This window comes from Salmo salar, chromosome 19, assembly GCF_965601325.2.
Source record: "Salmo salar chromosome 19, fSalSal1, whole genome shotgun sequence".
NCBI classification, from domain to species: domain Eukaryota; kingdom Metazoa; phylum Chordata; class Actinopteri; order Salmoniformes; family Salmonidae; genus Salmo; species Salmo salar.
In genome coordinates, this window is record NC_138309.1 from 62,412,847 (window position 1) to 62,435,929 (window position 23,083).

The 23,083-nt window shown below is 43.3% G+C and overlaps 1 protein-coding gene across 1 annotated transcript in view; it reads left to right on the forward strand.

The window, feature by feature from the left end:
- The first annotated feature begins 4,795 nt into the window (after positions 1-4,795).
- Positions 4,796-23,083, forward strand: part of LOC106579183 (ubiquitin carboxyl-terminal hydrolase 31) — a 32,258-nt gene continuing 13,970 nt past the window's right edge. Inside the window, exons 1-6 of the mRNA XM_014158846.3 lie at positions 4,796-6,367; positions 18,005-18,142; positions 18,565-18,653; positions 18,897-18,989; positions 19,241-19,376; positions 22,865-23,012. Coding sequence (XP_014014321.3) covers positions 5,819-6,367; positions 18,005-18,142; positions 18,565-18,653; positions 18,897-18,989; positions 19,241-19,376; positions 22,865-23,012 — 1,153 coding nt within the window. The 5' untranslated portion in view covers positions 4,796-5,818. The remainder of the gene's footprint in view (positions 6,368-18,004; positions 18,143-18,564; positions 18,654-18,896; positions 18,990-19,240; positions 19,377-22,864; positions 23,013-23,083) is intronic.

The window sequence follows — 23,083 nt, forward strand, 5'->3', positions numbered from 1 at the left end:
AAGTTGAAACATTTCCTGACTATTTACATATGAGAGATTTCCATTCGGTTACATATTTCAAACCCAACCTATGCTTAATCCACTAAAATATGTCACATTCAACGTAAAAGGCCTTAACAGCCCGATTAAAAGGAAAAGAGTCTATACATACCTTAAGAAATTAAAGGCCGATATTGTGTTTCTACAAGAAACACATCTTACAGCCAGCGAACACAAGAAATTGAAGAGGGAATGGGTAGGACAAGTTTTTGCGTCCTCTTTTAACTCCAAAGCAAGAGGAACTGCAATTTTGATAAGTAGACACATCCCCTTCTGCGTCAACAACACTATCTCTGATCCCTCGGGCAGGTTTGTTTTGGTGCAGGGGCATATGTTTTCAGAGTCTTGGACCCTGCTGAATATTTATGCTCCTAACTTCGATGACCATATGTTTATACAGAATGTCTTCCTTCAGGTCGCTCAAGCACCACCAGGATGGCTACTGGTTGGAGGAGATCTAAATTTTTGTTTAGATACAGTCCTTGATAGGTCCTCGGATAAACCCTCCCTTCTTACCAAAGCCGCCAAGCTCACCATGTCATTCATGAAAGATCTTAATTTACTAGACATCTGGAGACAGTTGCACCCACAGGATAGGGACTACTCTTTTTATTCACACCCACACAAGACACACACACGCATAGATAACTTTTTACTATCGACCCAACTGTTTCATAGAGTGTTAGATATCGAGTATCTCCCCAGATTGCTTAGCGACCATTCTCCTCTGGTATTATCAATCTCCATTCCTAACAAGGTAAACGGAGCATATAGATGGAGACTAAATCCTACACTCCTAAAGCAACCAGAATTTTGTGCATTTATCAAAGAGCAGATCAATATTTTTACTTTGACAAACAAACCCTCCGCTCCTGACAGTTTCATTCTTTGGGACACATTGAAAGCCTATCTGAGGGGACAGATCATTTCCTATACTAAAGGGTTGAAGAGAAAATACGGTGCGGAACTGAATGTCCTTGAATCTGAAATCTCTGAGCTGGAGAAAACCTACCAAAGAGGCCCGACTAAAGATCTATATAGGCTTTTGGTAAATAAAAAACTGAAATATAATATTCTGAACACATATCTGAGCTGAGAGGGCCATCACTAAATCAAAACATCGTTATTACGAGCTTGGAGAGAAAGCTCACAAAGTACTGGCATGGCAACTGAAAGCAGAGGAAAGTAAGAGGACAATTAATGCTATAGAAACCCTTACTAATGAGATATCTTTCGACCCTACCGAAATTAATGATACCTTTAAGAAATACTATGAAGACCTCTACACTTCCCAATCAAGCGATGATCTGTCCGGAGATCGACTCCTTTCTCTCCTCTCTCAACCTCCCATGCCTGTCAGAGGAAGACAGAGAGCGCCTGAGTGAAAACTTCTCTGTTCCTGAATTGGTGGAAGCCATTAAATCCTTACCTTCTAATAAATCTCCTGGGGAGGATGGCTTCCCTCCAGAGTTCTATAAAGAATTTAGGGAGCTGTTGGTCCCCTACCTTATGGAGGTACTTAAAAAAGCCGGGGAAGACAACTGCTTTCCAGAGTCTTTCTCTCAAGCAGTGATTACTGTAATCCACAAGAAAGGGAAAAACCCGCTAAAGTGCGCCTCCTATAGACCAATCTCTCTCCTTAACACAGATTGTAAACTGGTCACCAAGATGCTATCTAAGAGACTGGAGTCATGTCTTCCCCTGTTGGTCAACCCAGATCAGACTGGCTTCATAATTAATAGACTGTCCTCCAATAATCTCAGAAGGTTCTTTGATATAATTCACCTTGCTAACAAAAACAAAATACCTAGTGTCGCAGTCTCCCTCGACGCTGAAAAGGCCTTTGATAGGGTTGAATGGCCATACCTCTTTCGCGTCTTGGAAAAGTTTGGTTTAGGTACCGTTTTTGTAAATTTGATAAAATCACTCTACAAATCTCCTAAAGCTAGGATTGCTACCAATGGGATTACTTCCTCCTCTTTCCCTCTCTATAGGGGGAACAGACAAGGTTGCCCAATTAGCCCCCACCTCTTTGCCCTCGCCATCTAACCGTTGGCTGAGGCTATTAGATCGTGCCCTGACATACATGGCTTTGAGGTGGGCCCCCATACCCATAAACTATCACTCTTTGCGGACGACCTTATCTTATTTCTAACAAACCCAGAACACTCCCTCTCTCACTTGCAGATCCTACTACAGTGTTAAAGCTCTTTCTCTGGATATAAGGTTAACTTCGATAAAAGCGAAATCTTACCGCTGTCTGTCTTTGACCATCATACCATCAAGCACAAGTTTCCTTTTCGATGGTCGCCTCTGGGCTTCACATATTTGGGCATAATGGTGGATGGTAACCTGAACAACCTCTATAAACTCAATCTGGCCGGCTTGTTGCAGAAGGTGGAGGGTGACCTGTGTAGGTGGATGGACTTGCCTCTCACCCTACTGGGTAGAATCAATGTGATTAAAATGAATATCCTGCCCAGATTTCTATATTTGTTTCAATCTCTCCCTATCCTTGTGCCCGCAGCATTCTTTTCCTCTCTTGACAAGCTGACCAGACGGTTTATCTGGCATGGCAAAACCCCGAGGGTTAGCCTGGACAAACTGACCCTGGATTACGGTCAAGGGGGCTTAAACCTCCCCAATTTTAGAATGTACTACTGGGCTGCACAGTCTAGGTTTCTGGCTCAGAGGTTTGACAATGGTCCCTCCCCCTCATGGTTGAACATTGAAAAGCTTGAGATGAATGATGACACGGGGGCAGAATTGTTTTACAAATGGGACAGAAAATCTATAAAAACCATCACAGACAACCCTTTAATCATACATTCTGTCCTGGCATGGTGTAAACTGCATGAGCTGTTCGGACAAGGGGGATTTCTCTCCCCTAAAACCCCTTTATGGAACAATAGATTGATCCCTATGTTTTTCCAGAATAGTAACTTTAGACCATGGTCTGATAAGGGGATCACTCTTCTGGAACACTGTTATGAGGAGGGAGTTCTTATGTCTTTTGAACAGCTGAAACAGAAATACCACTTGTCTAACAGGGACTTCTTTAGCTACCTACAACTACGATACTTTATTAGGGTGACTCTCAAGGGACAATGGAACCTACCTAAGATGTCACCTATTGAACAATTCTGCCATGCAGACCAACCACTACTCAAGACCATTTCCCGTGTTTACGATGCTCTAATGTCAGTACTAACACTGCCTGAGCTAGATAAACCCCGACTTAGATGGGAAAAAGATCTGGGTATTGATCTTGATGAGGGCCTATGGAGTGACCTATGCAGGGATGGTGTTACATCCACATTGAACTCCAGATACAGATTGATCCAGTTTAATTTCCTCCATCAGCTCTATATCACCCCATCTAGACTGCACAAGTTCAATCCTGATATCTCCTCCCTATGTTTTAGATGTGGCTCAGATGAAGGAACATTCCTCCATTCCACTTGGCAGTGTTCAAAACTACATGGTTTCTGGCAGGGGGTATGCGATACCATATCCTCAATCCACGGGGTTGCATTCCCTTTAGACCCCGAGGTCTGCCTACTGGGTAACTATACTAACACCAATCTTAGGCAAAGTCATACTATAAAGCTAACAGAAATATTGCTAGCGATTGCCAAGAAATGTATTGCCTTAAAATGGAAATCGGATTCCCCCCTACCAGTGGCAATGTGGCTATCGGAAGTTAATAGTTGTATCCCACTGGAGAAAATCACTTACTGCTTGAGGAATAAGTTAAAGACATTTTACAGAATTTGGCAACCTTTTATTGACTATATGGAGAATCTCCCCCCACACCACATTGATTGAATCTCTATATAATTCTTATATAATGTTTCACACGTAATGTATAATGTGTAGCTTACAGCAGGTGACCATATGAATCAATGTCTCATTATTATTATTAATATTTATTTTATTATGATTTATGTATCATGTATGTTTTTTATGTATTATGTATGCCCGTATATATAATTTTTATTTTTTATTACGCTCGTCTGTTACCGTCACTTTGTCCTTTGTTGTCTAACATATTTTCACTTTTGTTTTGAATGTTCTTAATTGGAAAATGCAAAAATAAAATATTCAAAAAAAAAAGAAAAAAAGATGTGATCATGTCTGAAATTGTTATTTTTAAATACAATCTCTTTTGGAGCTTAGTTGTGGTCAATTTGCAGTGTACAAATGATTAGAATTATGTTTCCGGCCCGACCATCCGTCAGACAAAAGTTGTCCTGAATCTAGTTGCCTACCCCTGGCAGTGGCGGTTCTAGACCATTTCAACTGGGGGGGGGGGGGCAAGCTGGGGCCAGTTGTACTGTTAGAGGGGCCAGTTACATTAGACGTTATTGTTGTCATATCGTTTTCTTCTAATAACGGATGTAAAAAAAAGAACCATAGCAAAAATGTATGTAAAAATTATTTCATACTCCACATTTAGGGGGGCCACAAGGGGGTCCAAAATTGTTGTCACAGGGGCACTGCACCCCCTCCCAGAACCGCTAGTGACCCCTGGCCTGCAGTAAAACAGTTGTAGGATAGGCTAACTGTAGTGAGGATCTGAATTATCTGGGCACCAAATTATCGGAGTATCTTTCCCAATGTAAAAAAAAAAAATGTTATATATATTTTAGGCCTAGCTGTGTATGTGTCACTGTCTGTTTTTTAGTGGAGCATTCTGTCCTCCAGCAGGAAAGTAGAATGAGACAGACCCCAGTCATCACAGTGAACAGAATTCGCCAGCATCACATGCCGCTACCTGCTCTCCTCCAACATGGATCAGTGTTTGGCCGTGACGTCAGCCGTCACCGCCCTGCCTGCCTGCAGTATCGGTGACTCCAGATGATGAAGACAGGAGAAGCGGCCTTGCGATGAATCACAATTAAGAGGGAAATAAGCCATCCCAGGATGAGATACTGCTTTAAACTTGGCGACGGAGGTATCGAACGATGTTTATTTTACGGCGCTTATACGATGGATAGTATTATACCGAATGGAGGGAGCGGTGGACTATGCTTCCCTCCGGGTTTTTTTGTGGGGGCTTTTTCAGTTTAAGAGCGCTTCTGCAAGCGCTTCCACGGTATGGGCGATTTAGTGAAGACATCCACGAGTCTATAAACATCAGCAATACAATCGCTTTGGGCAATATCGTGGAATATTTATTTTCTTAAAAGATTCTGGAATAGGATTATATAGGTGGAGCTGCGGTTTATTTAATAAAACATGAGCCCCGCACGGTACACTGTGATCCCAATTTATGGGTTGATTTATTGCTGTTGATGTTCGAGTATTGTTAGTCGCTGATTTTCTAATGAACGCGGATCATTTTGTGCATCCTAAATGTTACACCTGCATGGCATGACCCTACATTGATAAGACTACGAGAATATTACCATTTGCTCGTACGTGGAGACCCTCTAGGCTACCTAATTTAGAATGGCATGATAGCATCTCCCCATGGAGAATATTTATGCAACCCGACGCAGTGTTTAAATTGAGATAAGAGACATGGCATGGGTCTTTTGTTCAGGCTATAGGCTGCTGGTGATAAGACCCTCAAATGCTCCACCTTTCCTCTAAAATAGTGTTTTATAGCCTACTACTGTCATCATCGGTGAGGAACATAAATAACATAAATAATTATTATCACTGTGGTTGGCTTTTGTCAATGGAAATGACAGACTGATCAAATTATTGTCCAGAGGTGCTCTCTCTCTCTAGTAAGATTTAAAGATTGAGAAACCCCAGCCCGACTGTGATCATGTCGAAAGCTGCCACTAAAGAGAAAAAATCATTCAGCAAGAAGCTCTTCCGAAGGGGCTCAGTACGCTCAGTGGGGAGCTTTATGAACAGAGTTCTCAGGACTCTGTCGACTTTGTCCCATTTCGGTAACGAGGAGCATCAAGATGAAGACAAGGACGATGCAAGTTCCATCCCGGCCACCACTGGCGGCTCTGTTCCCTCCGACGACAGTGACTGTGGCGGGTTCCTGTTTGGGGACAAGGTCCCCGGAGTTGCCGGACTCAAGAACCATGGCAACACCTGTTTCATGAACGCTATCTTGCAATGTCTGAGCAACACGGAGCTATTTGCTGAATATCTAGCATTGGAACAATACCGTGGAGAGGACAACAGTCACGGTACTAATGACAAATCGACTGAACCGAATAAACCGAAGTCAACAAACGGTGTCTGTATCCAAAGAAAGGGACACCAGCAGGAGTCAGGTGAAGTCACCGAGCAACTTTCTGGTCTCGTCCGCGCTCTGTGGACGTTTGAGTACACCCCACAACACAGTCGCGAATTCAAGGTATGTGGATGCACGCCCTGGCAACTGAATCGTGTGCGTTGTTTTTGACCGTTGTCTATTGTTTGATGGAAATAGGATTCATCCTATGGATTATAAACTGCGAGGGGCGCACACTTGAAAGTCATTCAAATAGTCGGCATGGGTTGTTGCAACGCAGTACGTGACTAACATGCACCTGCCAACCGTTACAATGTAACCGCACAAATGCAACTGATTGTTTCATTGGTTCGTTCTGTCATGGCGTTACTTTGTTGCAGAAACTCGCGCCAGTTTCATGTACAGTAAAGCCAATCTACTGGTTGTCTGTGGGGGATTGAACGTGTCAAACCAAACTACTGTAGGCCTACTATTGATTCATTCAAAGTGACTGTCATTAGCAGAAACATATCATGCGCAGTTGATGAGTAGGTGTGTGTTAGAGCAGGTAGGCTAGGTGTGTTTGAGAAGGGCTGGATAAGAAAAGCTGCACACTCAGTCCAGCAGAATGGTAGCCTGTGACCCACGTGACTACCCAGTGAGGAATACTTCCAGAGCTGGTGTCAACCAGACAAGTAGAATGGTTGGCCAATCCTGTATTAGTGCATGGGCCTCTGGTGCTTTGCAGTTCAGGAGATATACACACGATTTACTTCCAACGGATATCTGAATGTTGAGAGCACACTCAGGGCAGTCCTGAGCCGTTGCATACAGTATGTCAGGAGTCAAGAAGATACAGTACCTTCAGAAAGTATTCGTACCCCTTGACTTATTCCACATTTTGTTGTGTTACAGCCTAATGTCTCACCCATCTACACGCAGTACCCTATGACAGTCAAAATATGTTTTTTGATTTATTTTTTTAAACACTTACAGAAATATGACATTTACATAAGTATTTACACCCCTTTGCGATGCAAGGAGAATGCCAAGAGTGTGCAAAGCTGTCAAGGCAAAGGGTGGCTACTTTGAAGAATCCAAAATCTAAAATATATTTTGATTTGTTTAACACTTTTTTGGTTACTATATGATTCCATATGTGTTATTTCATAGTTTTAATGTCTTCACTATTATTCTACAATGTAGAAAATACTAAAAATGAAGAAATACTCATTCAGGGGTTTGTGTGTCCAAACTTTTAACTGGTACTGTATATATATATATACTGAAATATCACATTTACATAAGTATTCAGACCCTTTACTCAGTACTTTGTTGAAGCACCTTTGGCAGCGATTACAGCCTCAAATCTTCTTGGGTATGACGCTACAAGCTTGGCACACCTGTATTTGGGGAGTTTCTCCCATCCTTCTCTGTAGATCCTCTTAAGCTCTGTCAGGTTGGATGGGGGGGGCTTCGCTGCACAGCTATTTTCAGGTCTATCTAGAGATTATTTTTATTTTATTTCACCTTTATTTAACCAGGTAGGCTAGTTGAGAACAAGTTCTCATTTGCAACTGCAACCTGGCCAAGATAAAGCATAGCAATTCGACACATACAACAACACAGAATTACACATGGAATAAACAAAACATACAGTCAATAATACAGTAGAACAAAAGAAAACAAAAAGTCTATATACAGTGAGTGCAAATGAGGTATGATAAGGGAGTTAAGGCAATAAATAGGCCATGGTGGCGAAGTAATTACAATATAGCAATTAAACACTGGAATGGTAGATGTGCAGAAGATGAATTTGCAAGTAGAGATACTGGGGTGCAAAGGAGCAAGATAAATAAATAAATACAGTATGGGGATGAGGTAGGTAGATAGATGGGCTGTTTACAGATGGGCTGTGTACAGGTGCAGTGATCTGTGAGCTGCTCTGACAACTGGTGCTTAAAGCTAAGGAGGGAGATATGAGTCTCCAGCTTCAGAGATTTTTGCAGTTCGTTCCAGTCATTGGCAGCAGAGAACTGGAAGGAAAGACAACCAAAGGAGGAATTGGCTTTGGGGGTGACCAGTGAGATATACCTGCTGGAGCGCATGCTACGAGTGGGTGCTGCTATGGTGACCAGTGAGCTGATATAAGGTGGGGCTTTACCTAGCAGAGACTTGTAGATAACCTGTAGCCAGTGGGTTTGGCGACGAGTATGAAGCAAGGGCCAACCAACGAGAGCACACAGGTCGCAGTGGTGGGTAGTGTAAGGGACTTTGGTGACAAAACGGATGGCACTGTGATAGACTGCATCCAATTTGTTGAGTAGAGTGTTGGAGGCTATTTTATAGATGACATCATCGAAGTCGAGGATTGGTAGGATGGTCAGTTCTACGAGGGTATGTTTGGCAGCATGAGTGAAGGATGCTTTGTTGCGATATTGGAAGCAGATTCTAGATTTAATTTTGGATTGGAGATGCTTAATGTGAGTCTGGAAGGAGAGTTTACAGTCTAACCAGACACCTAGGTATTTGTAGTTGTCCACGTATTCTAAGTCAGAGCCATCCAGAGTAGTGATGCTGGACGGGCGAGCAGTTGCGGGCAGTGATCGATTGAATAGCATGCATTTAGTTTTACTTGCGTTTAAGAGCAGTTGGAGGCCACGGAAGGAGAGTTGTATGGCATTGAAGCTCGTCTGGAGGTTAGTTAACACAGTGTCCAAAGACGGGCCAGAAGTATACAGAATGGTGTCGTCTGCGTCGAGGTGGATCAGAGAATCACCAGCAGCAAGAGCGACATCATTGATGTATACAGAGAAGAGAGTCGGCCCGAGAATTGAACCCTGAGACTTGAATTGAATTGAACTCTGGGACTGCCAGAGGTCCGGACAACAGGCCCTCCGATTTGACACACTGAACTCTAGCAGAGAAGTAGTTGGTAAACCAGGCTAGGCAATCATTTGAGAAACCAAGGCTGTCAAGTCTGCCAATAAGAATGTGGTGATTGACAGAGTCGAAAGCCTTGGCCAGGTCGATGAATACGGCTGCACAGTAATGTCTCATCGATGGCGGTTATGATGTCGTTTAGGACCTTGAGCGTGGCTGAGGTGCACCCATGACCAGCTCTGAAACCAGATTGCATAGCGGAGAAGGTACGGTGGGATTCGAAATGGTCGGTAATCTGTTTGTTAACTTGGCTTTCGAAGCCTTAGAAAGACAGGGTAGGATAGATATAGGTCTGTAGCAGTTTGGGTCTAGAGTGTCACCCCCTTTGAAGAGGGGGATGACCGCTGCAGCTTTCCAATCTTTGGAAATCAGACGATAAGAAAGAGAGGTTGAACAGGCTAGTAATAGGGGTTGCAACAATTTCGGCAGATCATTTTAGAAAGAGAGGGTCCAGATTGTCTAGCCCGGCTGATTTGTAGGGGTTCAGATTTTGCTGCTCTTTCAGAACATCAGCTATCTGGATTTGGGTGAAGGAGAAATGGTGGGGGCTTTGGTGGGTTGCTGTGGAGGGTGCCGGGCAGTTGACCGGGGTAGGGGTAGCCAGGTGGAAAGCATGGCCAGCCGTAGAGAAATGCTTATTGAAATTCTCAATTATAGTGGATTTATCGGTGGTAACAGTGTTTCCTAGCCTCAGAGCAGTGGGCAGCTGGGAGGAGGTGCTCTTATTCTCCATGGACTTTACAGTGTTACAGAACTTTTTTGAGTTAGTACTACAGGATGCAAATTTCTGTTTGAAAAAGCTAGCCTTAGCTTTCCTAACTGCCTGTGTATATTTGTTCCTAACTTCCCCGAAAAGTTGCATATCACGGGGGCTATTCGATGCTAATGCAGAACACCACAGGATGTTTTTGTGCTGGTCAAGGGCAGACAGGTCTGGAGTGAACCAAGGACTATCTATTCCTAGTTCTACATTTTTTGAATGGGGCATGCTTATTTAAGATGGTGAGGAAGGCACTTTTAAAGAATAGCCAGGCATCATCTACTGACGGGATGAGGTCAATGTCATTCCAGGATACCCCGGCCAGGTCGATTAGAAAGGCCTGCTCGCAGAAGTGTTTTAGGGAGCATTTGACAGTGATGAGGGGTGGTCGTTTGGTCGCAGACTCATTACGGATGCAGGCAATGAGGCAGTGATCGCTGAGATCTTGATTGAAAACGGCAGAGGTGTATTTGGAGGGCGAGTTAGTTAGGATGAAATCTATGAGGGTGCCCGTGTTTACGGATTTGGGGTTGTACCTGGTAGGTTCATTGATAATTTGTGCGAGATTGAGGGCATCAAGCTTAGATTGTAGGATGACCGGGGTGTTAAGCATGTCCCAGTTTAGGTCACCTAGTAGCACGAGCTCAGAAGATAGATGGGGGGCAATCAATTCACATATGGTATCGAGGGCACAGCTGGGGGCAGAGGGATGTCTATAGCAAGCGCGGCAACAGTGAGAGACTTGTTTCTGGAAAGGTGAATTTTTAGAAGTAGAAGCTCGAATTGTTTGGGTACCGACTTGGATGGTAATACAGAACTCTGCAGGCTATCTTTGCAGTAGATTGCAACACTGCACCCTTTGGCAGTTCTATCTTGGCGGAAAATGTTATAGTTAGCGATGGAGATTTCAGGGTTTTTGGTGGTTTTCCTAAGCCAGGATTCAGACACGGCTAAGACATCCGGATTGGCAGAGTGTGCTAAAGCAGTGAGTAAAACAAACGTAGGGAGTAGGCTTCTAATGTTAACATGCATGAAACCAAGGCTTTTACGGTTACAGAAGTCAACAAATGAGAGCACCTGGGGAGTGGGAGTGGAGGCACTGCAGGACCTGGATTAACCTCCACATCACCAGAGGAACAGAGGAGAAGTAGGATAAGGGTATGGCTAAAGGCTATACGAACTGGCCGTCTAGCACGTTTGGAACAGAGAGTAAAAGGAGCAGGTTTCTGGGCACGATAGCATAGATTCAAGGCATAGTGTACAGACAAAGGTAAGGTAGGATGTGAGTACATTGGAGGTAAACCTAGGCATTGAGTAATGATGAGAGAGAGAGTCTCTAGAGACGTTTAAACCAGGTGATGTCATCGCATATGTAGGAGATGGAACAACATGGTTGGTTAAGGCATATTGAGCAGGGCTAGAGGCTCTACAGTGAAATAAGACAGTAATCACTAACCAGGACAGCAATGGACGAGGCATATTGATAATAGAGCGAGGCATGCGTAGCCAAGTGAACATATGGGTCCAGTGAGTGGTTAGGCTGACTGGGGACACGGCGATTCAGACAGTTAGCAGGCCGATGCTAACAAGTTAACAGCTTGTAGGCCGGGGCTAAACAAGCTAGCAGTTAGCAGACCGGGGCTGGCAAGCTAGCAGTTAGCAGACCGGGTTAGCAAGCAAGCAGTTAGCAGACCGGGGCAAGCAAGCTAGCAGTTAGCAGACCGGGGCTAACAAGTTAGCAGAAGGGCCTTTGGGGATGTCGCGATGGAGGTAAGTCTGTTTTTGCCTCTTCGTGTGGTGACGTCGATAGACCAGTCGTGGATTAGTAGGGTTCCAAGTAGCTCTAGGTAGCTAGTAGGCCGCGGTTAGCAGAATGGGCCTTTAGTGGACGTCGCGCCTGAGGGGCCTGTTGGAATCCTCGGGCAGATTATGTCGGTATTCCAGTCGTAGAGGATCGGCAGGGTTCCGTGCCCCGTACCGGCAGTAGAAGGGGTCCGAATATTGTAGCCCAGGAGTGGGCTTCGGTGGTAGCACTGGAGCCCTGGCCAGGCTAGCTTCAGGCTAATTGGTGCTTGCTCCGGGATGGAAACGCTAGCCAGGAGTAGTCACCCGGGGTTGCGGTTAGCTAGTTGCGAAGATCCAGATGAAAATGTTCCGAGTTTGCGGTAGGAATCCGGGGGTATGGAGAGAAAAAAAAATAGGTCCGTTATGCTCTGGTTTGAGTCACGTTGTTCGAACTGGCGAGAGCTTTCCGAGCTAAAGGTGAGCTGATGACCGCTAGCAATGGTTTGCTGACTGATAGCTGGTAGGTAGTTAGCTGGCTAGCTTCAGTTGAGGGATTCCAGATCCGAAGTAAATAGAAATACTTTACAAAAAAAACAGATCCACGCCACATTGGGTGAGGCGGGTTGCAGGAGAGTATTTAGAAGTTGAGGTTTAGGAAAATATTTTTAAAAGATATGCGAAGAAAAAGATGTAAAAAGATATATACAAGGGACACGACAGGACAAAGACGTCTGACTGCTACGCCATCTTGGAATCCCCAAAATCCCCAGATGTTTGATTGGGTTCCAAGTCCGGGCTCTGGCTGGGACACTCAAGGACATTCAGAGACCTATCCCAAAGCCACTCCTGCATTGTTTTGGCTGTGTGCTTAAGGTCGTTGTTCTGTTGGAAAGTGACCCTTCGCCCCACTCTGAGGTCCTGAGCACCCTGGAGCAGGTTTTCAGCAAGGATCTCTCTGTACTTTCCTCGGTTAATCTTTCCCTTGATCCTGACTAGTCTCCTAGTCCTTGCCGCTGAAAAACATTCCTACAGCATGACTCTGCCACCACCATGCTTCACTGTAGGGATGGTGCCAGGTTTCCTCCAGATGTGACGCTTGGCATTCAGGCCAAAGAGTTAAAACTTGGTTTCATCAGACCAGAAAATCTGGTTTCTTATGGTCTAAGAGTCCTTCAGCTGCCATTTGGCAAACTCCAAGCGGGCTGTCATGTGCCTTTTACTGATGAGTGGATTCCGTCTGGCCACTCTACCATAAAGGCCTGATTGGTGGAGGGCTGCAGAGATGGTTTTCCTTCTGGAAGTTTCTCCCACCTCCACAGGGGAACTCTGGATCTCTGTCAGAGTGACCATCTCCTTGGCCCGGCGGCCAGCTCTAGAAAGAGTCATGGTGGTTCCAAAGTTCTTCCATTTAAGAATGATAGAGGCCACTGTGTTCCTGGGGACCTGCAATGTGCAGAACATTTTTGGTACCCTTCCCCAGATCTGTGCCTCGACACAATCCTGTCTTGGCACTCTACGGACAATTCCTTCGACCTCATGGCTTGGTTTTTCTCTGACATGCACTGTCAACTGTGGGACCTTATATAGACAGGTGTGTGCCTTTCCAAATCAAGTCCAATCAATTGAATTTACCACAGGTGGACTCCAATCTCCAGGATGATCAATGGAAACAGGAATTTCAATTTCAAGTGTCATAGCAAAGGGTGTGAATAGTTATGTAAATAAGGTATCTGCTTTTTATTTTTAATACATTTGCAAACATTTCTAAAAACATGTTTTCGCTTAGTCATTATGGGGTGTTGTGTGTAGATTGATGAGGACATGTTTTTTATTTAATCCATTTTAGAATAAGGCTGTAATGTAACAAAAGGTGGAAAAAGTAAATGGAACACTTTCCGAATGCACTGTAAGGTCACACAGTTAACAGTGCATGTCAGAGCAGAAACTATACCTTGAAGTCCAAGGAACTGTCCATAGAGCTCCGAGATAGAATTGTTATGAGGCATATAGGGTATAAAACTATTTCTAGAGTGTTGAAAGTTTTCAAGTGCACAGTGATCTCCATCATTGGTAAATGGAAAAATATGGAACTACCCAGACTCTGCCTAGTGCTGGCCGTCCGACAAAACTGAGCAACCGGGCAAGAAGGACCTTGGTCAGGGAGGTGACCAAGAACCCAATGACCGCTCTGACATAACTACAGAGTTCCTTGGCTGAGATGGGAGAACTTGCTACAAGGACGACAGTCTCTACAGAACTTCACCAATCTGGGCTTTATGGGAGAGTGGCCAGACGGAAGCCACTCCTGAGAAAAAGGTGCACGCCTGGAGTTTGCAAAATTACACGTGAACGACTCTGAGATCATAATGCAAAAGATTCTCTGGTCTGATGAGACAAAAATGGAACTCTTTGGCTTGAATACAAAGTGCTATGTCTGGAGAAAACCAGGTACAGCTCATCACCCATCTAACACCATCCTTACCTATCATGACACATGGTGGTGATAGCATCATGCTATGGGGATGCTTTACAGCGGCAGGGGCTGCGAGACTGGTAAGAATAGAAGGAACAATGAATGAAGCCAAATACAGGCAAATCCTTGATGAGTACCTGCTTCGGAGTGCAAATGACCTCAGACTGGGGAGAAGATTTACGTTCCAACAGGACAATGACCCCAAGCATACAGCCAAAGCAATGCTGGAATGGCTTCAGAACAAGAATGTGAAAGTCTTTGACTGGCCCAGTCAAAACGCAGACTCTAATCCCATTGAAAATCTGTGGAAAGACTTGTAATAAAGCTTGGGAAAATCTGCAAGGAAGAATGGGAGAAAATCCCCAAATCCAGATGTGCAAAGCTGATACAGGCATACCCAAGTCGACTCACAGGTGCTTCTACAAAGTATTTACTCAAAGCAAAGAGGTGTGAATAATTATGTAAATGAGATGTTTCTGTATTTCATTTTCAACACATTTGCAAAAATTTCTCGGCATGTGTCCACTTTGTCATTATGGGGTATTGTGTGTAGATGTGTGAGGGGGAAAAAATATATGAATTCAGGCTGTAACAGAACAAAATGTGGAATAAGTCAAGGGGTAGGAATACTTTCTGAAGGCACTGTACATGTCTGCCACATGGTCTAACAAACAAGATGAATGAAAGAGGAAGAACCACCCAAAACATTAATGATCAATAGTTACATGTTTTATTTTGAACCTTTATTTAACTAGGCAAGTCAGTTAAGAACAAATTCTTATTTACAATGACGGCCTAGGAACAGTGGGTTAACTGCCTTGTTCAGGGGCAGAACGACAGATTTTTACCTTGTCAGCTCGGGGATTCGATCTTGAAATCTTTCGGTTACTAGTCCAACGCTCTAACCACTAGGCTACCTGCCGCCCCTACATGTAAGCCTATATCAAAATTATGAATATGTTCGCAGATATCTATATAAGTCCATTAATGATAAGCTAATCATAAAAAAAGTGTACACTTTGTTTCCTGGTGATGAATGGTACGGTAGGCTATAGTTAAAATTGACACATAACACGTTTATATTATCACCAGGAACCAAAGCGTACACTTTTTTTATGATTGGCTTATCATTAATGGACTTATATAGATATCTGCGAACATATTCATAATTTTGATATAGATTTACATTTAACGATTGATCATTCATGTATTAACGTGTCAATTTCAATTAGAGCCTACTGTACCATTCTCTTGATTAATCAAATCAATTAGCAACAGCCTCCAGGTTGACTAGCAGTGGCAGATATGCTGAATGGATGGATTCAGGAGCAGTGAATCTCACCTATCCGTTGGATCTCCCTAATCCGACAGATTTACAGGGTTTAGTTGAGAATGGCATAAACGCTTTTGCCCCTCAATCAATCACATTTCTTTTATAAAGCCCGTTTTACATCAGCAGTTGTCACAAAGTGCTTTACAGATACCCAGCCTACAATTCCAAAGTGCAAGCAATGCAGATGCAGAAGCACAGTAGCTAGGAAAAACTCCCTAGAAGGCAGGAATCTAGGAAGAAACCTAGAGAGGAACCAGGGTCAGTGAGAACAGCAAATTCGGAACAAAGTAGCACGCCAAGGTAACACACCCGGTGAAATCAAGTCGGGGTTCCACAGATTTCAGACTTTCTGAAGAGCAGAGATGTTGTGTTCCTGTAGAGTTTTCGATGGACATTGAAATGTGTAGCAGCATCTGAATCTACCAGCTTGTGTCCCAGCAGATTAGCCTGGTCAGCGTTCTACTGTTGTTTCCCCTTAGAAAGCTCAGGTTACCCTCCCATCACCAGCACCAGAATTCCTTTCAAAGTCACTCACTAAAGATTTCTCTGTGAACCTCCATTTCTTTGCACTAGGGATTTTCTTTTTGTCTATTTCGGTCTTATAACTACATGTCCTGCTTTACCGGTTCAAAGTAAATATTGGAGGGGAATTGAATTGAACAGGTCCATCCAGCAGCACACTGCTTATTCCTGACAATGTTTCTATTTCGGTCCATTTTTCTCCCTTGGTTGACAGCCAGAGAACAAACTGTCTTATTCTATATAGATTATTCACTCTGGAGTGTAGAGCCACGGTCATATTTATGAAGTTGGCTGTGTTTACACAGGCAGCCCAATTCTGATATAATTTCCACTAATTTGTCTTTTGACTAATCAGATCAGCTCTGAAAAAGATCTGATGTGATAAGATCTGATTTGAATAAAATATGCAAGTTATAAAGAGAAAGTGTGTTTATATGTTTTGTATTGATTGATTCAGCTACATTTGATCTCCATAACTCAGCCCTTACTATCAGTCCCGACCTTCATCAGTTAAATGTTTAGTTAATTGTGCTTTAATTGGTATTGGCTCAGTTTTTCATGGCAGGTCACTTCACAGGTCTACCTGGTTAGTTCATTGCTTAAGCCACAGTATAAAACAGTTGTGTTCAGAATGTTCGATAGAGCCATGTCTGAAAGGTGAGAGGTTGGTTTTAGCACCTTTGAACTGCCAAGCTGTTTTGTTGTTTTGCCTTGCTTATTTTGCACAATAAATGAAGTATTTTACACAGTTTTATAATTACGTGTACTTTTTAAGCCATTAAGTGGACAAGGCGATGGCCGGCATTGTCACAATATCTCGGAGCTGGGTTGTTGAGTAAAGCGCTAAAAAGTACAGTATACCGAGCTCCTCTTACACCTAATTTCTTCATGATTTTCCCAGTTTGCGTCATCAAGTTTCTTGGTAACCAAATAGCCATATTGTATTGGAGCTAACTTGAGTTTCCATCATTGACAGTAGAAGGTATAGACCTTTTTCAAATCACGACCATGTTGAATTGAATATGAGGCTGAGCAGACAGAATAGCTGCTGTCTGAGGCCACATCATTGAGAAGAAAACTTGAGAGCACTTACAACTCATTAACGAAGACATTAACGAGACATGAACGATAGATACACAAGGGGATAGCCCGATCCATTTTCCTGTACATCGACTGCTGGATCGAGTGATAAATTGTCTATCTCCACAGTCATTGACTAATTAGGCCATTATACAAATGTAATTGTTTAATTACATATCATCAGTAGTTTACCTGGCTGTATTATACTGCAAGTCCCATAGGCAGATTATGCAGATGACTTTCCAGGACTCAACCGCACTCAACCTCCATTTTACCTTGTCGTTTTTCTGGTTAGATATTTTACTGTGGCATACAATGCTACAGTATACGTACAGTAAACATCCTACACCTACTCTACTGTTCTCCTTTAGTATGCACACAGAGGCTTTTAAAGTGCTGGGGCTGCAGTGCTAATGGTTTCAAAAGGAGAAGAGTTTCCCTATGGGGTTTACTGGGAGGAACAGCGCTCGGCGTTCTGATTGCATCGTTGCCCTTGTGTGACATTTGATAGCCAGTGACCAGAGGTGACTACACCTGGCCTGGAAGGATGGCTCTGTCGCCACGCACGGAGGTGTCCTCAAATGACTGAATCTGTCACTCACCGGGCTATTAAAGCGTTATTAAAGTGTTATTTCTTCAGGGTTTCTCGTCACGATGTTACAGTAGAAAGGCACGTACTGTCCAACATAGAGAAAGGAGCATGTTGTTTCATCAATGCCTTTTCCAACCAACATTTTGGTTTGCTTCAGCTACTGCTCTACAGCCATGTCTCAATTTGAAGACGGACCAATCAAAACAAAACAAAAACAAAAATGATCTGTTTAATGTCTCACATTAACTTGTGGCCTTACTTTTACCATTCATCTTTGAATTTGTGTTTTCCAGAACGTTGTGTCGAAGAGTGCCCTGCAGTTCCGGGGCAACGCCCAGCACGACGCCCAGGAGTTCCTGCTGTGGCTCTTGGACAGAGTTCACGAGGACCTCAACAACATCGTCCTGCCCAGCAGCAGACCCCCCAGGAAGGTCACCAACTTTACTTGGGCATGCTTACGTTCATTACATCAGTTGCAAGTTGGGGATTATATCTCAGACGGTTGAATGATATTAGATATAGCCTATAGCCATGTCTGGGAGCATCGCTGCCAACTCTACTGGTTCTGAAGCTTCTAGACTGTGGATTGGTTCCTTTCTGTACTGAACAGACAGCATTGTATTTCCTCCAACTGTATCATCTTGGCTGTATCCCCTTTACTGCATTTCCATTGTTGTATCTCCCTTAACTGTCAATTATCTGATTGTGTTTACTTTGTTTTATTTTTTTTAAATCTCGTGTTACTCTATTCGGGCGTTAATGTGGGCTGTTAAGTATGTATCTCCTGACTAAATACTGTGTTACTATATGTCGTCTCTCCTGACTGTCATCTGTCTGCTCGCTGTCTCCGTAGCCTCCGTTGGAGGAAGAAAATGTCCCTGAAGGATCCTCATTACCAGCAGCTGGCTCTTTCGTACAAGAGCTATTTCAGGCTCAATACAGGTGAGTCATTCCTCAAAGTAATCCCCTGATTGACACCCCACTGCACTCAGAATATAGTTACAATAGATCGAGACGCACTGTTGATAGAGTAGATCCTAACACAAGTGAGCTATACAGTTTTCTAATGCTAATTTGACAACGAACGTTTGGCTCGTTGTGATTGTAGCTTTCACATTGACACTGTCAAATGTTACAGCGGTTTGAAGTGAATATGTTATTTTTTGTTTGTCTCCACGCAAATAGGTCCTCCCTGACTTGCCCTCACTGCCAGAAACAGAGCAACACCTTTGACCCTTTTCTCTGCATCTCACTGCCCATCCCGGTACCGCACACTCGGTAAGACGATATCTAATATCTTGATAAGGCAATATCTGACACACAAACAGTATACCCCACTACAAATGACAGAAAGACCGGGTCTTGTTCTGCTGTATTTGATCTCAACTTACAACTGAGTGTCTAACTTGGCAGTGATACACGGAAGGATGCCAGAGACAAACCACAAACAATGTAGAAGCATGATGAGATGATGGTGTTCCTTGAAGCGTGGGTTAAGATAACTCAATTGTCCTGTGTGTCCCTCCCAGGCCCCTGTATGTGACGGTGGTGTACCAGGGAAAGTGTTCCCACTGTATGAGAGTGGGTGTGGCTGTGCCTCTCTCCAGCACTGTCTCCAGACTGAGAAACGCTGTAGCCCAGGAGACCAAAATACCCTCTGAACAGGTACCAAGTCCAATACCTTTGAAATCGAGCCTCAAAGTGTAAAACATGTATACAGATGAATGGATAGGAGACAAGTGAAACTGTCAGCAATGATTGAAAATGCCCACCCTACTAAAAAGCAATCTTCAGCACTATTCAAACTGAAACATAAAATGTCAACACTATTAAATTCAAAACTTGAGGCATTGAAGTAGGTATTTAAGTGGTAGTCATGCTCATTCATTGTCAAAGTAGGTGTTTGTTTTTTAGGTTCAGCCAATGATAGGGACTCAAGGCCCTTGTGAGCATCTTCATTACAGAGAAATCTATTGTCTCAGCCTTCAACAATCCACTGTTTGTGTTTGATGTGTCCCCTAGAGTCATGATGGGAGGCTCAGATCATGTGATATTGTTTGCTCATCCTATTTTATATGGTCTACTACTCTGTATAAATCCTGAGTTACTGTGTAATAATTCATGTGTGTTACTCAATCTTATGAATCTTATATGAATTGCATATGAATAAACCACACACCTCATGCCTAGTGTACCTATGTTGGCTCTTCAGTATGAAATTGATCCCCTTTTGAGATTTTGTAGCCCTTTACACTCGTACCCATATACGAGTTGAAAAATGGCAGATTTGGGCACTGATAAATGCAATAACGTGCTATACATGACGTCGGAGCTCTGGCTCTGCGCTTCACAGTGCTGCATGGGTTTTGACTGACAGACGTTCTGAACTTGAGCACATCGCGCGTCAAAAAGTTGCCTCCATCCCTCCCGCTAATTGGGCAACTTTTGTAAATGTTTTGTTGTCTGGGAAAAGTGAGGGAAATGCTGTAAATGAAAAGGACTCTATGTTTTTTGAAAGATGAGACCTCGAGGATTATAATAAATACCGCTTTGATGTCATACAAGCGAGCCAAATACCTGTGAGTCGGAATGTGCACTTCGCATTTTCAAATCACGAGTCATGTCAAAATCGGATCAAATACAATTTTATGTGTCACATGCTCCGAATACAACGGGTGTAGACATAACCATGAAACGCTTGTTTACGAGCCCTTCCAAACAATGCAGAAAAAAATGAACACAAGAGGAATAAAACACACAATATAGTGTCAGCGTTTATGATCACTATGTTTGATGTACAGTTACAAGATGAAATGGTGTCATACCCTGGGTTGTTCTGAACAGAATGAGTCTGTTTGTCTATTGTGAAGAACATTTGCGCGGCACACGCACCTGAATGCACTCGACACCTTTCAATGCTCACCAAAGTTATGATCTGTTTCCCTGAACTGGATTGTGTAAAACTTTAATGTCGTTGTTTTAAAACTTAGCTAGACATGTTTGCAATAGAACAAGCTTTCAAATGATGCCCACCTGACCCAGATTGCGATTTATAATGGATCGTTAATTGTGTGATTGCAGGGGTTGTGTTCCAAACAAAACAGCTTCAAGTGGGCTTGCTCCAGTTCCTCAACGGCACAGCTAGGATAGCTCAAAACAGCACCTTATATACAGAACAAAAATATAAACGCAACATGTAAAGTGTTAGTCCCATGTTTCTTGAGCTGAAATAAAAGATCCCAGAAATGTTCCATATGTACAAAAAGCTTATTTCTCTCAAACTTTGCACACAAATTAGTTTACATCCCTGTTAGTGAGCATTTCTCCTTTTCCAGGATAATCCATCCACCTGACAGGTGTGGCATATCAAGAAGCTGATTAAACAGCATGTGCTGGGGACAATAAAAGGCCACTCTAAAATGTGCAGTTTTGTCACACAGCACAATGCCACAGATTTCTCAAGTTTTGAGGGAGTGTGGAATTGGCATGCTGACTGCAGGAATATCCACCAGAGCTGTTGCCAGAGAATGTAATGTTCATTTCTCTACCGTAAGCAACCTCCAACGTCATTTTAGAGAATTTGGTAATACCGGTACGTCCAAGCGGCCTCACAACCGCAGAGCACCTGTAACCACGCCAGCCCAATACCTCCTAATCCGGCTTCTTCACCTGCGGGATCGTCTGAGACCAGACAGTTGATGAAACTGGGGGTTTGCACAACCAAATAATTTCTGCACAAACTGTCAGAAACCGTCTCAGGGAAGCTCATCTGGGTGCTTGTCGTTCTCACCAGGGTCTTGACCTGACTGCAGTTCGGTGTCGTAATCAAAGTCAGTGGGAAAATGCTCACCTTCGATGGCCACTGGCATGCTGGAGAAGTGTGATCTTCATGGATGAATCCCGGTTTCAACTGTACCGGCAGATGGCAGACAGTGTGTATGGCATTGTGTGGGTGAGCGGTTTGCTGATGTTAACGTTGTGAACAAAGTGCCCCATGATGGCGGTGGGGTTATGGTATGGGCAGGCATAAGCTACGGACAACGAACATAATTGCATTTTATCGATGGCAAATTGAATGCACAGAGATACAGTGACGAGATCCTGAGGCTCATTGTCGTGCCATTCATCCGCCGCCATCACCTGTTTCAGCATGATAATGCACAGCCCCATGTCGCAAGGATCTGTACACAATTCCTGGAAGCTAAAAATGTCCCAGTTCTTTTATGGCCTGCATACTCACCAGACATGTCACCCGTTGAGCATGTTTGGAATGCTCTGGATCGACATGTACAACAGCATGTTCCAGTTCCTGCCAATATCCAACAACTTTGTACAGCCATTGAAGAGGAGTAGGACAACATTCCACAGGCCACAATCAACAGCCTGATCAACTCTATGTGAAGGAGATGTCTCACTGCATGAGGCAAATGGTGGTCACACCAGATACAGACTGCTTTTCTGATCCACACCCCTACCTTTTTTTAAGGTATCTGTGACCAACAGATGCATGCATATCTGTATTCCCAGTCAAGTGAAATCCATAGATTAGGGCCTAATGAATGTATTTCAATTGACTGATTTCCTTATATGAACTGGAACTCAGTAAAAGCTTTGAAATTGTTGCATGTTGCGTTTATATTTTAGTTCAATGTAGTAACTGGAGACACCAGTTAATCCTCTCACTCAAACCCTTTTAGTTCCACCTACCACCTACCAGTTCCACCTACCCAACATTTTTAGCATGTTACTGAATATATCTAGAATATTTTCAGATTTCATTATGAACAAATGCGGCAAAAAGTACAGTAAATGTAAAATGCACATAAAATCAACAGTGTAATGTTTGGATTTAGTCTTGTGTCAGGTGAACTGTTGTGTCCTCACCTTTTGGTCTAATAATTGTCCCATAATCACCTAAAATGTTCCCTTTCAATTGCTACCATGGTTATGCACATGCTTTTCATATTTCTTCTGTAAGAAACATTTCAATTTAGCTCTATCCATATAGGCCAATTCCCACAATTGTAAAGGTTTAAACCTTTGTGAGACCTTCCTCGATGGAGGCCAAAATGTTACTAGAGGCTCAAATCTTAATATAACTTAATTGAATTAGATTAACCCCATCTCTGTTAATGATCCATATGTGTGTGCAGATTGTCCTTACTGAAATGTACTCCGATGGCTTTCACCGCTCCTTCTGTGACGACGATGACGACCTTGAGATCATTCAAGAGAGCGACTCCATATTTGCCTTTGAAACACCGGAGTTGTTTAGACCAGAGCAGATCCGGTCTCAGCGAGGTTTGACTTCATGTTATGATTCCCCGTAAATCAGTTTAACTCTGGGCCGTATGAAGGAGGTAAGAGTCTAG